Genomic DNA, 16,542 nt, shown 5'->3' on the forward strand with positions numbered 1-16,542 from the left:
AACTGGCCAATCATAGCACACCTCGCTTTTCAGAGCGATGAGCTTTGTAAAAAATCTGCGCGTTTCAGAGGCGGGGCAAAGACGAGATACAAACAAGCACGGTATGTGGAAAATACAGCGGTTTTGAACCTTAAATCGTGTACACACATTGCATTACATCTAAAACAAACTATAATATTCATTTTAGCCGTGCAATATGACCCCTTTAAGTAAAGATCATGTTCTGTGAAGATATTTAGTTAATTTCCTACCGTAAATATATCAAAACTGTATTTTTGTGAGTGGATGCAGCAAAAGTCTCTGATGGACGACTTTAAAGCCGATTTTCTCAATATTTAGATTTTTTGCACCCTCAGATTCAAGAGATCTTAATAGTTGTATCTTGGCCAAATATTGTCCTATCCTAACAAACCATACATCAATGGAAAGCTTATTTATTCAGCTTTCAGATGTATAAATCTGAACTTCGAAAAACTTTATGACTGGTTTTGTGCGCCAGGCTCACATATAGTATGAAAGCAGGCAATTTAGACGCAGGGGTAGTCATTTAATTGACCCTTTTCCAAAAGCGACTTAAAGTTGCAAAAAGTACAATATTCCCAGAGTAAAACAAGAGTTGCTAAGGGCTAAATAATGGCACATCACAGATCGTCCTTTAGGGGGTTTGAAACGACAATCTTCTGGCTACCAGCCTAGATCTTCAACCACTATGCAACACTTCAGTAAGTTTGTGGTTATCAATTCAACACCGTTCGCCGCATACATAATGGAACACTCACCAGTTTATTGACCTTCAGTTTTGATGGGTTGAACTTAAACATGTCTGCTTTCTTATCCAAGGGCTTAATGGCAAACTGAAGATGTGGTTAAAAGAAACACAAGAGAAATTAGCAAATGAACAAAAGTCCACAGTTAAAAATGACATCGGCCAAGAAAATGAGCACCTCTTTATCGCTGTAAGAGATGTTTCTGATCTCATTCCAGGGAAAAGAGATTTTGGGTGTCAGTTTGTTCTCGGGTTCATAAATGTGAAGACCCAACGCATCAACACCCAACAGCAAGTCGGTTCCCTTTTTATTCTTGAAAAAAAAAAGATATCACCCAGACATGACACAGTTGGCGAAACTAAAAGGTAGAAATAATTACTTGACGTTTCAAGTCTCCGTTATCTCTAACTGTGAAATTATGCAAGGTACAGGACATTAGGTCACCAGTTATGGAAGATTTATTCCTTCAAGCGTTTTGCTGTAATGTCTTTATGCGTCCAAACCCAGAGAGATCTGTTGGCTCAGATCGTACCTACAGCACAGCGTCGGAAACTTTCTTACCCTAATGGAGAAGTAATTGACCCCATACATCTCCAGGTCCTGAGCTATTTTTAAGTACTCCATCTCTGCTTCATCTCTGCAGCACATAATAACAAACAGAAAGGCAGGAGGGAAGAAGAAAACCGGAGAGAGAGAGAGGGAATAAATTAGACACACAATAAAATCTATTCCTCCGCAGGGCTTTAATGAGACTCGACTAACTTGGAGTGCAGACGTTACAGGTCACAGAATATTATTTTTAGAATAACTGCAACAACATTGATACTCATAATAAACAATTACAGAAATACATCCAAAATGACAACCAATGAGATTTGAAGTTATCGACGTGTCGCCATATTCGAATTGAATGCTTGCTTTGATTTTGCTAAAGAAGCGTTTCGCTTATGAACCCATGGAGTCATTTGGATTACTTGAATGTCTGTCCTTTTCCACTATTCCCTAGATAATTTTCATTATTTCTTTAATATGACCAAGCTAGGAACTACTAGATGCGTTTCTTTTTTTTAAATGTGAGAGTGCCTGTCCGTTTAAAAACTGCTAAAGGTAAACGCTTGCACAAATTCCTAACTGTGAACACGAACAACTTTTGAGGAGATGCTTGCCTTGGCAAAACTCTAATAAAACCACAAGAGGATTACATATCACCTAACGCTCAATGTTATTACTCATTTTGCGTACAGTACACAGAGCTTAGCCAATCGTAACAGACATCATTAGTATACAAAACCCTTCAAATACAAACTAATACAGACTATTTATTTCAGAGGGCCAGAAACGGTCGTTTAAAACAGAATGATGACCGTTTTCAGTGCTAGAAATCAGGGGACTTCAGGTGGAAAATACTATACAAGCTATAAGATTTAGCTTTAATGAACTGTATCTGTTTGAGTTTGGCAATGTCTCTGGTTTGTGTTCGAATGGTTATAGAAGAAACAAATACTTCAACCTTTGTGAGGGAAAGAATTGGATGTATTTCAGTAAGCAAGAAGGTGAGGGTGTGTGGAATATGAAAGTGTCCTACATGCATCTAAATGGGCTGTGAAACGACACAAAAAGTCAGTTTCATCATCGCAGTGAACAATTACAACCTTATTTTTAAAGGGCAAAGCTATGACCGGTTTTACCAAAATCAGTCACTTTTTTTTATCTTGAGATGACCTCTCAAAATGCACACCTGGTCAAAAGCACACCTGTAAGATGGCATTTATAAACCAGATATTTGTCTTGTCCTGACTTAAGAGAGCAAGAATGACATAAGACTAACAGTTAAAATGACCGAAACCACTTCTTTACTTGAGGTTTGCACTCGAGGCAAGCAGCAAAGCCTATCATTTACAAATTGTGTATGCGATATGCATCAGATGGTCAATGAACGGTTTGTGGATGGATTGTCTAAGATGAATGTGGACGATACCTGGTTCTGCCTCTGTGCTCAGCATAACAGATTGTGATTCTCTCCTCCCACATTTCCGTGGTCATCTGGAATAGATTAATAACCTGCACAACAGAAACACACATAGAAATCATTATCATAAACAAAAACTTGGTTCGTCTGGTAACGAATTGTGTCAGGATGCTCCATCACACTAAATCCGTGTGACTTCAGTTCAGTTTGTTTTGTGCACGCCAATGATCTTCAACATCATGTTTCACAGCCAAACAATAAAGGAGGTGGAATCTGACTTTAGCAAGCAAACCAAGTGTGAAAACGGTTTATAAAATCGGTTAATTGAGTTGAAGGGCATTTTCTAATTACATCCGACTATTTATACTCTTCAGATCGCTTTGGATGCAAGTGGAGTAAACGCGTGAGGTTTCAGTACATCTGACGCCCTACGGGAGGCCCGCTGAACGTGTACAGCTCCATTACCAGCCTCTCCGAACACAATCTGCATAATTCCCGGGGAGTGACGGCCAACTCAACATCACACTTACTCTCTTTGGTAGCAGCTCCTCCTGGGACAGGAAGCCCGGCTTGTGGACATTAGGATCGTAATCACCATACTGCAGAACAAAGACACACAAAAATCAAAACTAATTACTATTCATGTTATGAATATTGAAAGGCAAAAGTGGAACCACGCAGTCGTACGAAAGAAAAACAGCAATTATACGCACCTGCTCTCACTTAAACTGATTAAGTAATTCATAGTTGCCTAACACATAAAAGCACTTTCAGATCACAAGATGATGAAATACAGCTGTGTTTTTATAAGAGGCATTATGGGTAAGATAAGTAGAGGAGAGAAAAAGAGATGCGCAAAACCACACGAAACAGCAGGAGTGTACAGTCACTCGTTGACTGAAACAGCCTGGCCAAACAGCATCAGTTTGGTCCGTCATGTTAAATTCATCGAGCTCAACTTCAATGAAGCTGGCGTGTAAATGCATTTCCACTTAAAAGTGTCTATGATTGGTAGGTCTATGGCTTCATGCCTCTATTATTATCATGCTTTCTCGAGAAGAGAGAGAGAGAGAGTAGAGTTAGAGTATTTTATTTTACGCTAAAATGTGCTTTTTTTCATCGTTTACTCAGCCTCGTGTTATTCCAAACCTGTATTAATTATCTATTCTGCAGAACACAAATGAATAGGGATGTAACGATGTGAGCCGCCGGAAAATCGATTATAATATTTGACGATTCGGTTGAGAGGTTAAATAAATCCGGTACATGTTTTGAACAGCAGGGGTCGCTGTGTTTACTGCAAACTTGGAAAACGTTGATATTTCGTTAAAAAAAGTAAAAAAAATCCAAGTTAGGAAAAGCACAGACGAAGTCTTAGTATGTTTATATTAAAGAGACTTTTGTATCATTTGTTTTTTTATTTGATTTGGAATTTGTTTTAAAATGAATCAAATTTAATAAAAGGGCACTTGTTCATTTCTAATTTGTCTCAAATCATTTTGTGAAAAAAAACGTATCGTGAGATCAGTATCGTGAAACGTTTCGTATCGTGAGCTGAATGAATCGTTACATTCCTACAAATTATAATGGATAAAAATAGAAGAATGTTGGTAACCAACCAACACTGACCCTCATTGACTTCTATTGTATGGACGCAAAACCTCTAAAATGACTCACAACTATCTTCTTTTGTGTTTCACAGAAAAAAAGAAAGTCATGCAGGTTTTAAATGTCATGTGTGTGAATAAATGATGGCAGGATTTTTATTTTGGGGCGAACCGTCCTTTTAATGCTTGACGTACATTGGCAACTGTAAACAGTTAAAAAATTAACTATATTGCATTAAATAATTATTTATTGCAGTGGTTCACAACTAATTTGCCTCATGACCCAAATTTTAGATTGGATATCAAAGAGCCAACAGTCAGTGGAAGTGTTTGACATTTGTACATTTATGTTTGTTACTGTAAATTTAGTGCTGAAAATGTTCATATCTATATTTACTAGCTAAATGTTGCATTATTTAGAGAGGAGGAACCAAGCTTGAATGTGTCTTAAGTGTTTCTTAATACACTCTAAAAAAATAATTTCAACACTGATAATCATCCGAATCAATAATGCACCAAAACATCTGACCATAAATGAATAAAAAGCCCTGAGCTTACAGTAAGCACACCAGCTAGTGTGTGAAGCGTACAAAGTGCTTTAACAAAGAAAACAAAAGCTGCAGCCAATTCACCGTCCAGTTTTAGAACCTGTCACGAGTGAGAGAGAAACCGAGAGAGATTTCTAAATTGGCACAAGGTGAGATTTGTGCAGTTAGCCAAGGCTTTGGGATAAACCGCATGCTCTTGTTGCCCCTGAGCTGTCAATCAAGCTGACACCTGGTTAATAAAATTCAATTCTTTCTGCAGTGTCGCTGTAATAGAAAAGATGCCGACCTTGAAAGGACGTCAGGGTTTAGCGTTGACATCTTTCTACGTGTCAATAAGAGAGCAGGATTTTAAAAAAATTCTGGTTCAAAATGCTGCTGACCTTAGCATGGACGGCGTACGAGGCTAACAGCACTGATGCCTCAGGAGGACAGTAGATCTCCTCTTCAAGAATCTTCTTTTTCACCTGTGGGTTTTCAGAAGACATTATTTACAGCCACATATTTGGGAAAATACCACAATAAGACGCAATCAAAAGAATATAATTTCTCCATCACCACCGAAGCCTGTATTGCTACTATTAGTATTTATTTCTGTTATAGCAAAACAGATCGCCGACTAGCTAACATTCATAGCCTACAGACTTAAAAGGTCGGTGGGTACATTTCGAACACAAACAATTATCCATTAATAATACAGCTGAACCGGTTTCCTTCCGGCTACATGGACAGCCAAGTCCAGACATCATTTAAAGCTACAAAGCCTGGTCAGAATATTTCAGGGTCATTTCAAGATTTTTAAAGCAGCAGATGGCACAGAGGTTGTGGATACACATTAGTTGCCTGAGAGTTGTTGAGTTGAATCCCAATTGGTGCCGTAGGGAAAAACAGGTGAACTGGTGAGCCTGTTCAGAATGCTAACACAGACTCTTGAACCGGGTTAAAAGCACTACATGTTTGTTTGTAACAACCCAATTATTCTGTCCATCACCTACAGAAAACCAGATGAATGTGTGTGACTAGTTTTGCCTCTTCTAAAAAAGCTACCAAAACTATGTGTTCAGAGGTGTATACAGTCCTTACATCATGAAGTATTTTGTTTTTATTAGCGAAGAATGAGCTATTTCTCTCTACATACACCGCGGGTCCCCTTATATGGTATTCACTGTCTACAGTAGCCCTAAACGGACAAACTGCTCTACAGAGCGTGTTTCGTGAATACCTTATCTCCTTCAGCAAAGAAGCAAAACCGTGACGACATCTTAGTGCTGTGTCAGCCACCGTAGTGCTTCGAAAGGGAGGGCTGCCGCACTAGATGCCGCTAAATTTCATACACTGGACCTTTAACTGAAAACTTCCTTACAAAAAAAATGATATCTACAAAAAGTGCAAATGGAAATGTTCTAGCAGAACTAATTGCAAAACATAATAATGAGTCATTTCAATGCAGTGTCTGTCGATGCATAAGGCTGTCCTAATGAAGAATCATTGAAATCACATTACAGTCGATTAAAGCTATGAAAAGTGAAAATTAGCTGTACAAACAAAATATGAAAATACAAAATATAAAATGTCACAGCCTTTCCAAATGAGCTGTAGCCAAAAACACAACCACATGGAAGGCCGCTGGTAACCGTTGACCATTAACTGCTTGGCAAGATGAATAATAAACAAACGAAACTGATGAAACCAAGAACACAGATGACCAAAACTAGATTTAATGACGAGGCTATAATAACAGCAAAGTATTAATAAGAAACCCGAATGCCCATGCTACATTTAAAAAGCCATATCGCCCAACTGCACGGCAAAAAGTCTCAAGATTTTGCCTTCTTCATAAGAACTGAAGTAGGAATTTATAAATCTGGGTTTCATTTATGTACCTGTCAATAAAAATGATCACACCTCCTTTTACCCTTCATTCGGCTATCGGCCTGAAAACAGTCACCAAAAAGGTTGAATAGCATGCAATGTGTCATTGACCGGGCAGAAAGGTGCTGGCTTTCAATCTGTTTAACAAATGTAACGGCACTTTAAGAGAGCAGTCTGGGAAGGGTGGCCGTTCCTGATAAGAGCCCATCCAGTAGAGCGGTTTCAAACAGGATCTGCACATCCAAACACACAGCCTACAGATGAGCGGAGGGCAGAGGGTAAGAGAGAACAGACTCACCGTTCTCCAATCTCTTCTCCAAATTCATTAGCAGCTTATGAGAATTCATTACTTTTTTTAAGAGAACATTGCCATTCTGAACAAGCAGCCAGGGGTCTACCTCCCATTACGAGGGAAGATAAGCTACTTACGTTTTCTCAGAACGCTCATATCTTCGTCTTGTGCCCTTTGCAATGTATTCAATCCGTAAAATTGATGCAAGCGCTCTAAATTAAAGGGCAAACGGTCAAAATATAATGTCAGTTAACAACTGCAATCACCACGGTGGAATGTGGACATAAGGGATGTTTGAAACTATATTTTTTCAAAATCAACAAGATGGGTTGCAAGAACAAGTGAACAATCTGGCATGAGGATTCTCTGTATTAGGATGAATCACCTGACCGGGATTAACCAATCGGATGCGTTTCTCTGGGAAGGCGTTTAAAGTCACCATGCAAGTGTTTTATATATAAATGATTTATCCGTGCACACAATTATTATTTTTTTTATTCATTTGCACTTCTTTGCAAATCTTTCATCAAAAACGTTAAGCTCCTCTCCCCCTCTCAACAATAACTCTTCACCACATGACGTCAGCAACAAAAAAAGTGGTAGGACTATACTGACTGTCCAATGGACAGGCACTTTTAGTCCTCCCCTCCAGTCCAGACCCAATTTACAACAAACCAATCAAAAAGGGAAGGGCAAAATAAAGCCCCGGCCCTACATTTTTTTTGAATTTCAGAAGCCGTTTCACTCGGATACACGTCACGATACGGAAAAGAAGTCAATCGCAACTTCCGATTCATGGTGACTTTAAAGACACGCTTTGGCCAATTGCTGCAATGTGTCAATCCCTAAATTGGCAGCACCGCTGACATACAATTCAGTGGCCAATGCGGGGTCTATGCATGTCTATTGGGAATTTACATAAGACTGCATTCAAAAAGTGCAGCAGGATCAAAGACAGAATGCACTTTTTTACTTTTAAACAATGGGTCTCATTTACTAAGCATGCGTACGCACTAATTTATGCGTGAAACCTGCGTACGAATGTTTTCAATAACAAATCATGATTCACAAAAATCGTACTATTATTTATTCTAAATATAAGAGAAAAGATAGGAACAGATGAAAGCAAACGTACGCAAAAAGTCTCTTTCTTTCCTTCTCTCTCTCTCAATGACAAAATGTATGTTTCATTTAATTTTCAAATTTTTTCACCATATCCAGTTAAAGAGTAAGAAAAGCTGCGTTAGACTATCGCTCGAGCTGCGATGTTTCTCTGAGTAACAGCACTTTTACAGCCGGCTAACGAGAACTCTTTAAACTGCGTGTCTGTATATAAGGTGTTTTATTGTGTATGTTCAAGAATTTCTTGCGAGAGCGCATCTGTAGACAGTGTCACATGGGGTTGCCTGGAGTATCTTAAGTGACGACAAGCGGTAAAGGAAAAGTTAGGCGGAAAGCCCTAATATGGAGATGGACTGGGTGTGTTTTATGCAAATGACTAAACTCGTGCACTCATTTAGAATAATCCAAATTCACTAACATTAGGACGAGGTTAAGAACAAATTCATGTGCGTACGCATGTGTTGTGAATTAGGCGGAAAGTTCTCGTGAGAGGTTCAAATGTGCGTATAAATACGAAAAATCTATGCAATTATTATTGAATGAGACACAATGTTTGTCACAAGTAGCTCAAAAACAGGAACCCAGACACGGCCTGCTATAGCACAGCACGTTGCGGCAAGCAACTTAAAACAAGACCATTAAAACATGCAAAAAAATATCAACTAATGGACGACAGTCATTGCAAAAGAGAGAACTGTTGATGAAACCGTGCTAAATGGAGCCAAGTGTTTATTTACTGTACATGCCAAGCAACCCTACCATCTCAATAAAATGACTGATAATGAGTTCATAATGACGTTACTGCTTTACAGTCTCTGATCTCGGAGAAAGAATCCTGGCAGGGAGCTGTAAAACAGTGGGAGGTATTCCCCTGGGCTTATAGACAGGAGCCTCGGTGTGGAGCGCACCGATTCCACATGACTGAACACAATCACACCAAACAATGGAGAAGAGCACTGAACCTGCAGACAGCAAACTGTAAACCCTCTCTGACAGAGGACCGCACCGAGAAACCCAATACGAGAGCTCTGTTCTGCTGCCAACCCCATTAAAATGAAATGGCTTCGAGTTCGGGTCAACAGCATATTATCACCTGCAGTTGATTACAAACAATACTTTTGTTTAGAACACATTTATGCTAAAACTAAATGACCAATAAAACGATTTTCTCTGCTTTGGTTAATCCGTGCAGGGCCATTCTTGTATTTCCTTTGTTGGAAATACAAAGGCAGGAGGTTCAATCCTGAACAGTGTTTAGGGCTGCTGACAAAAGTGCTACAATTTCCAGTTGTTTGAATCCAGCTAAACCCACCTGTAGCATTGACTGACCTGTAAAAATAAGAGATGCTGGGTTATGTCCTGTACCAGCTCCTCTTCAGCATTCTCTGGGTAAAACTTAGCCAGGAAATGGAAAACTATTGGCTCATCTTTGGGCACATCATGGTCCATAACCTAAGAATAAAAACTTTGGGTTTCAATGGCATTCAAATTGTCAAACTCTCAATTATTTTACAAACCAGAAATTACTAGGTTAGAACATTAATATCATGTACTTTAGACCTTCAGTCTAGTACTTTGCAAATACCACGGTATATCATGGTATACAGATCATATAATCAAAGCATAACAGAATTATCCTCTGTTAGCATACAGCGTAAATAACAGTTTATCACATCATATTACATTCTAAATAATTACAAGGTGTAAGGTGTAGTAAAAACCCAAGTTGTTGTTATTATAACATTTTCTATGCTTTGAACCAATTACACCAGTGGTTCTCAAACTTTTTTGTTGTAAGACCCCCTTTGTGTACAGTAGAGTGCATTGCTTTGCGGCCCCCCAAATAAAGACTTATAATCTTAAAATTTTAATTAAACCAAAAACATTTTTCAGTTATACAATGCTGAAACATCAATTCTTTTGGTTGGTGATCTTATTTTTCTGCTGTTTGATTGCACAAAATTTACAATACATTTCTATATTTCATAAAATGGCACAAAATCTGAGGCCCCCCCTGGAACCATCTTGTCCCCCCAGTTTGAGAACCACTGAATTACACACACCGAATGCAAATAAAACTTGTGCTTTCACAAACACATGAAACAGTAAAAGAGTGAGACATTTTGAAAAAGTGTTCTACCCTCTTGTCCATCTTGAGCCATGCGATGGTGTCTTTAACATCATACCGCAGACCAAAGAACCAGCTCTCCCTGAGCCCCAGCTTCCGGCACACGAGTTCAAACAGATCCTTTCCTTTCCACTTCAGCTGCCCAAACAAGATTAAAAAGAAAGGTCAGCAACATGAAGGCTTTTCAACTTTTCAAAAAAATCATGAAATAGCTTGATAAGCAGTTTTATATCCTGTGCTGACACAAGAAGCTGTGGCGAGAAATACCGAAGGGTGCATTCCTTTGCTTTAAACAAAAAAAGTGTTCAGTTAACATAGTTACATTCTTTTGTATTATTAATTTCACAAAGTTAAACAATCCTGAGTACAGGACCCAATATTTTTGGTGCATTTCCTATTTCAGTGTATATCTGTTGTATATCTGTCTTAAAGTACACTTGTATATGGCTGGCCCTAAAGCTAACAGGCTTCGACTAAAAGCCATAAAACTCCAATTCTGATTTTATAGTCTTTAGGGGAAGCAATTTAAAATTCTATTCCCTAGAGATTAATCGACTACAGACTAACCACAACAGCACCACCATAATAAATAATGGCAATGTTAGAATAACCCAGTTTCAACAGATGTGGAGAAAAGCGAAAAAAAAAGCATCATTACCGATATCAGAAAGTGCATACAAATTTTTAAAGTCCCACTGCAATGCCTTGGAACACGCAGCATTATTTGATATGTTGACATTATTTCAACTGAAAAATGCAAAGAGCGCGAGACATATCGAGTGAGTGACCCCGCCCCCTTTTAAAATAACCAATAGCGTTTCATTTACTGCACACAGTCAGCCCGACAAAGCTGCATTTACCAGCATGATAGCCACAGTGGTGTAAAAGTCTATCGAAAAGAATATGAAGATCAGTGATACCAGTGTAGTGTCATTTGAAGCTTGTTATTTACGTTGGTGAATGACACTGGCGTTTGTCTTCTCCTTTACTCATCAAGGCTGCTATGTCCAATCTATAGAATGTGATGCTGACGTCACGCCCTATGTTGCAGGTTTCAGTGGCGCCGACATCTTGGGAGGATAATACTCCACTGCTATTATTGTTTTGATATGCACACTTACTTGTTTTGTTTGATATATGGAGAATTCGAAAGTGAAAGAGCCATGGGCTTTACCAGTTTTCATAGTTATATTTCCTAATCTAACAAGAAAAACAAAATACTGCATTGAAAGCACTAGCAGCCATCCTCCCAAGATGGCGCAACATTCAACGCAGCGTGACGTCGATTAGCAAGCTCTATTCCATAGAGCCTTAACATACAACATTCTGTGTAGACTTGAAACGGGTCAGATATGTTTTGTTTTCTCACCGGATTTGCACGTATGATAGCGCAAATGATCAGCTCTGTGCTATCGTGTCTCTGAATCGGAGGACACTCACGTGCAACCGCTCGCGAGATTAAGACTTTAATGTTATTGGTTACACTGTCTGGATCATCCCCCATCTCCCATCTAGTGCATTATGCGTCATTCACCATGTAGGATATAATAAATGTGCGAACAAGTGGCTGATATGAGGCGCAGCTTCCGCAGCTCTAATGGTGAAGGGGGCGGGACTCTTCGGATTCTAAAGCAGATTTGATTGGATGAGAACTTTGACGAGAGGCTGAAGTGTAGCTTGATGGTCATGGAATTTTCGATTATTTTTGAGCGCACCTGCCAGACTGTCAGTTTTGAACGCTATTATCTTCTAAATGGGAATTTTGTCAGCGCGAAGGAGCATATCAGTTTATTGACGTCCTTACGGCTAACTTATTTTTAATAAAAGGAAAAACGTCCATTTTGATTTCACTGGGGCTTTAACATCAGTTCATGCTTTCATAATGTAAATAACGTAACGTAAATAAGACAGAAATAGAAGCGTATCAGTGGCTTTTTTTGCATTAAAATAACTTGATTTTCTTTCGTACATGTACTTGAAAAGAACGAATAAAGAACCAATAAAAAAAAAGGAACCAACCAAAATCCATTTAGTACCATGAATACCTGCATAAGGCTGCATCTTTATTATTAATTTTACTGGTTACAGATTAACTGGAGGGATAAACATGGTCAAATTAATTTCTGATATTGGACCTGTCCTTTTAATATCTTCGAAAAACCAGAATTCAAAAAAAGATTGCAATCTGTGTCTGCAAGAGAATATCAGCAGAATAACAATTAGAAAACTCATCTTGCAAGAATTATTCCCGCGTGTAAGCGTCTTTGCTCGATTGGGCTTGTCATTAACAGAGTCTCCTCGTGTATAAAAGCCATCATCTGGACACAGCCATGCTAGATGTTTAATATACTCTTACCTTATGTCACTCTGACTAATAAAGTTAATGACGTAGAGGACATAATCTTGCTTTTAAAACTTCCACCTGGAATTGCAAACCTCATCAACATTGCTAACTCTAATTACCATAACTGAGACAGGTGCTGTTCAAGGTGCAGTTTCACCCTGCCTACCTAATGTTTATGTATGAGTACATATCACAATATGCTGCCGTCGCAATATGAGCCCAACCAATTAAAAATGCTGATGCCTCCCCTCCAGGAAGCTGATGGGCTGCATTCAAGGACAACAGGTGCAAACTTCACAGAGAAATTAGGCAAGTCTGTAAAAAGATGTTCACTCACTCAGCTGACAAGTTATATGCCTATTTAGTGAAACATCCATAAATGTTCAGCCTATGACAGCATAGTAAAGAAATTACAAAACCAGAAACTTCAAAGTCACACTCTGTATTTACCTTTATTGTGTTTTGCTTTTAACCAAAACCATATTATATTGAAGGCGGAATTGCTTGTTACACAGCATGAGATTAGATGTGGTCATTTTGAAAAGTCAATAGTGTACTGCGACTGGCTCTCGCTTTTATACAGAGACATAACTTATACTAAGCCCTGAAGCAAAACAGAGTCCTTGAAATATCCCTGGAACATAGTTGTACATGTACATTGCATTTGGCAGACGCTTTTATCCAAAGCGATTTACATTGCATTACAGTATACCATAAATTTGTTGACCCATGACCTTGGCATTGCTAGCACCACACTCTAACCATTGAGCTACATGAAATATAGTACGTGTGATTTATGTACTATAGTACATTATAACACTGATCAAACATCTGTATAAAAATCTTGCATCGCGACATTTTCTTGAATTCACTTCCACTGCAAAAACAGCAAAGAAGGAATATGAAATGTATGTTATTCACCTCTAGTTTCAAAAGAGATTGGATCTTGATTGTATTACTCATAACTATCTGGGGACCATTTTCTATCAAAAGACATCACTGCATACCCAAGGGCTCAAAATATGACTGGAATAACATGAATTGTGGTTTACCTAGATGACTTCAATGTTGGGCTATTATGGGCTATCAATGTCGAGCAATATAATCTCGACATTTGCGCAGAGACTGAGAGAGCAAGTGTGGAGGATTTTCCGTTTTGTAAATCCATGCTGCCACCTAGTGGTCCTGCTTAAGAAAATTGCAACAGAAACTCTACAGTAAGGATAGTTTAAACAGTAATGCACTCGTATTGGAAGTCTATGTAGCAAAGCATTGCACTCGCATTCCTTATATTTTTTAAAACGCACTGAGGCTGAGAGTGAGATTCATTGTCAGTGGTAACCAACGTAAAGTTTATCTTGTTTTTACAACAAATGGCTGTCAAAAATTATGACACTTATTAGAACATTGCATGACAACAGCACCATGACCCTCCTCTGCCCTATACTACTATTTGTCAAGAACCTCATTAACACTTAAGCAATTATTGTTAATAAGTGTGAAAAATCAAAACAGACGCGCCAGATAGACAGACATGTAGCAGAGCAGTAGACAGGGTCTTGTGGAATTGGAAATCCTTGCCCAGGAGACATTAACTGATGGTACACGTCTGTCACACTATTTTCTTATCACCATATGTTTTCCCTTAATTCATCAAACACATTCCCCGCAATGATTTCTGTGTAAAAATAGGGCATATTCATCCACAAGAATTTATGATGTGCAAATGAAGCGTACTGCAGCGTACATACTGCCTACAGACTTCCCACTGGTATTGCCATTTATAGACAACAACACCTTTATACTTGGGAAAGATGATTATTGGGATACTGCAACATACTGGTGCTTGCTTTCAGGATTTGTGTGCTTGTTCTGGCAGCTTTTTGCAAACATTTTTTTTGGAAGACCACCGTCTCTGTTTTTTCAATAAAGATACTTAGATGTTTGATGCAGCTCCCCTTGAGAAACGGGTCAGAACAAGCGGCATGCTCAAGGGCCATGTGGCGAGAGCCGGAGCACAGACATTAAACCGCTGAGAACCTGGTGGCTTCTCGAGGCTTACATGCCTCAGATTACCAAAATAAAGCCCTGATCACTGCATCACACTCTGTACGGATTTGCCTCTAGGCTACAATAAATGTACTGCCACATGTGATATAAAGGCATCGTGTCCACCTACAGAGAAAGCCGAAGACTGAAACAACATTTATTCATTATTCAGGGAGTTTTAGCTTAGAAATGTAATGCATTTATACAGTACATTTTTACAGCAATCACGTACAGGCAGAACGCTTGCCACTCACCTGGCAGCTGAACTCCAATTCAGCATCCATCGTCACTATTCTGACGTTGAACGTTTTGGCTTGTTTCCTTTTGATGGAACTGAGCCCCATTATGGATGAAAGCACACTTGACATTTTAAATGTAGATGGAAAACCTTCCTCCTCCTTGTTGGAAACTACATATATTTGTTTACTTACAACTTATCTGAATCATCGCTTAAAATAAAAGTGGCACTGGTTCATCTTTCCAGTTGCTGTAAGAACATTGGGAGAAGTGCACAATCTTCACAGCCGGGAAGTTTTCAAACCACCTGTTAACTGATAACCTGTGGCTGGTTACATACTGTCGCTTTCACTTCCTCTAAAGGTCTGTGAAGAACATAAAGAATAGAAAAGAAAAAAGAATAACAAAAGATTACTCAAACTTAAATTATCAGTTGATAATACAATACATGTATAAGATAACTGACGTTTATTGACAAACATGCTAGTAAGATAACTATTAGCATAGTGAGCTAAGCGGTGACAAACATCAAACAAAGGCTTACTTAGATAACAAAAGTACACGTGTAAGGCCTTTAAGACATTAGAACCTCAAGACTTTACAACAATTTAAGATTTTATGAATTTAGGCTTATGCTAATTTGCGATTTCACCCTTCAAGTTATTGCTTTGTTGCCAGAGTTGTTGACGGATTCAGCTTGTAAAGCTAAAAAGATTGTAAACCAGTCGCAAACTCACCTGTCGAGTTGTAAACACAAGTGAATTCCTCCTGCACTTTGTGTGATTTACACATCTGAGTCTGACACACTCACTCTCACACACACACACCTTCTGTTTTGACTCTTTCAGGTCAAAACTACTCTGAGGTCGCGCGCGCATGCGCACTGGCCCGCACCACTCAGCACTGTCAGCAGCGCTAAAGTTAATGGCCCGGTTTCACAGACAAGGCTTAAGGCTAGTCCCAGACTAAAATGAATGTGTGACCTGTCTTAACTGAATATAACTTGCCCAGAAATGTCTGGGCAATATCTGTGCCATTGTTTTGTTTCGAAATGCACACCAGTCATGTTTTCTTCTAAGGCATTTTTATAAAAGCGACATAAATATCTAAATTCATCTAAGGCATACTGTAGTCTTGGCTTAAGCTAAACTGTGTCTGTGAAACCGGGCCTATATCATACAAAAGCTGGGGATGTTTACATTGCAAATGACCGCAGTTAGGTCTATGAAACAAAGGATAGTTATTCATTAATTCATTTATTAATTATTTTAAAGCATAAATTATTATTACTATTATTAGATCATTACATTCAAAATTCATTTTATATATATATATATATATGAAAAGATTGGTTCCAAAGTGAGATAACTCCGTTTTTATGTATTTTATTATGTTATCATGTTTTTATTGTGTTGTATTGTGTTAGTTAGCTGAATTTTTTAGTTATTATGGCTTAAATCAAAACTATATAACTACACACACACACACACACACACCTTTTGCACAGTTTTTGCAAAGTATATTATGAATTTACATGTCATTGCTAATTATATACTGTATATATAACTTTATATGTCATAGTAGATATGTATGTGTGTGTGTGTGTGTGT

At 38.5% G+C, this 16,542-nt stretch overlaps 1 protein-coding gene across 1 annotated transcript in view; it reads right to left on the bottom strand.

Annotated features, from left to right (window-relative positions):
• The window catches only part of nf2a (NF2, moesin-ezrin-radixin like (MERLIN) tumor suppressor a), a 31,591-nt gene extending 15,794 nt beyond the window's left edge, over positions 1 to 15,797 (bottom strand). The window contains exons 1-10 of the mRNA XM_057320483.1: positions 15,670 to 15,797; positions 14,950 to 15,297; positions 10,315 to 10,440; positions 9,504 to 9,626; positions 5,272 to 5,355; positions 3,267 to 3,335; positions 2,746 to 2,828; positions 1,329 to 1,404; positions 945 to 1,079; positions 780 to 854 (exon numbers count right to left, since the gene is read on the bottom strand). Coding sequence (XP_057176466.1) covers positions 780 to 854; positions 945 to 1,079; positions 1,329 to 1,404; positions 2,746 to 2,828; positions 3,267 to 3,335; positions 5,272 to 5,355; positions 9,504 to 9,626; positions 10,315 to 10,440; positions 14,950 to 15,063 — 885 coding nt within the window. The 5' untranslated portion in view covers positions 15,064 to 15,297; positions 15,670 to 15,797. The remainder of the gene's footprint in view (positions 1 to 779; positions 855 to 944; positions 1,080 to 1,328; positions 1,405 to 2,745; positions 2,829 to 3,266; positions 3,336 to 5,271; positions 5,356 to 9,503; positions 9,627 to 10,314; positions 10,441 to 14,949; positions 15,298 to 15,669) is intronic.
• Between the last annotated feature and the right edge of the window lie 745 nt (positions 15,798 to 16,542).

Source organism: Triplophysa rosa, linkage group LG2 (assembly GCF_024868665.1).
Source record: "Triplophysa rosa linkage group LG2, Trosa_1v2, whole genome shotgun sequence".
Taxonomy (NCBI): Eukaryota; Metazoa; Chordata; class Actinopteri; order Cypriniformes; family Nemacheilidae; genus Triplophysa; species Triplophysa rosa.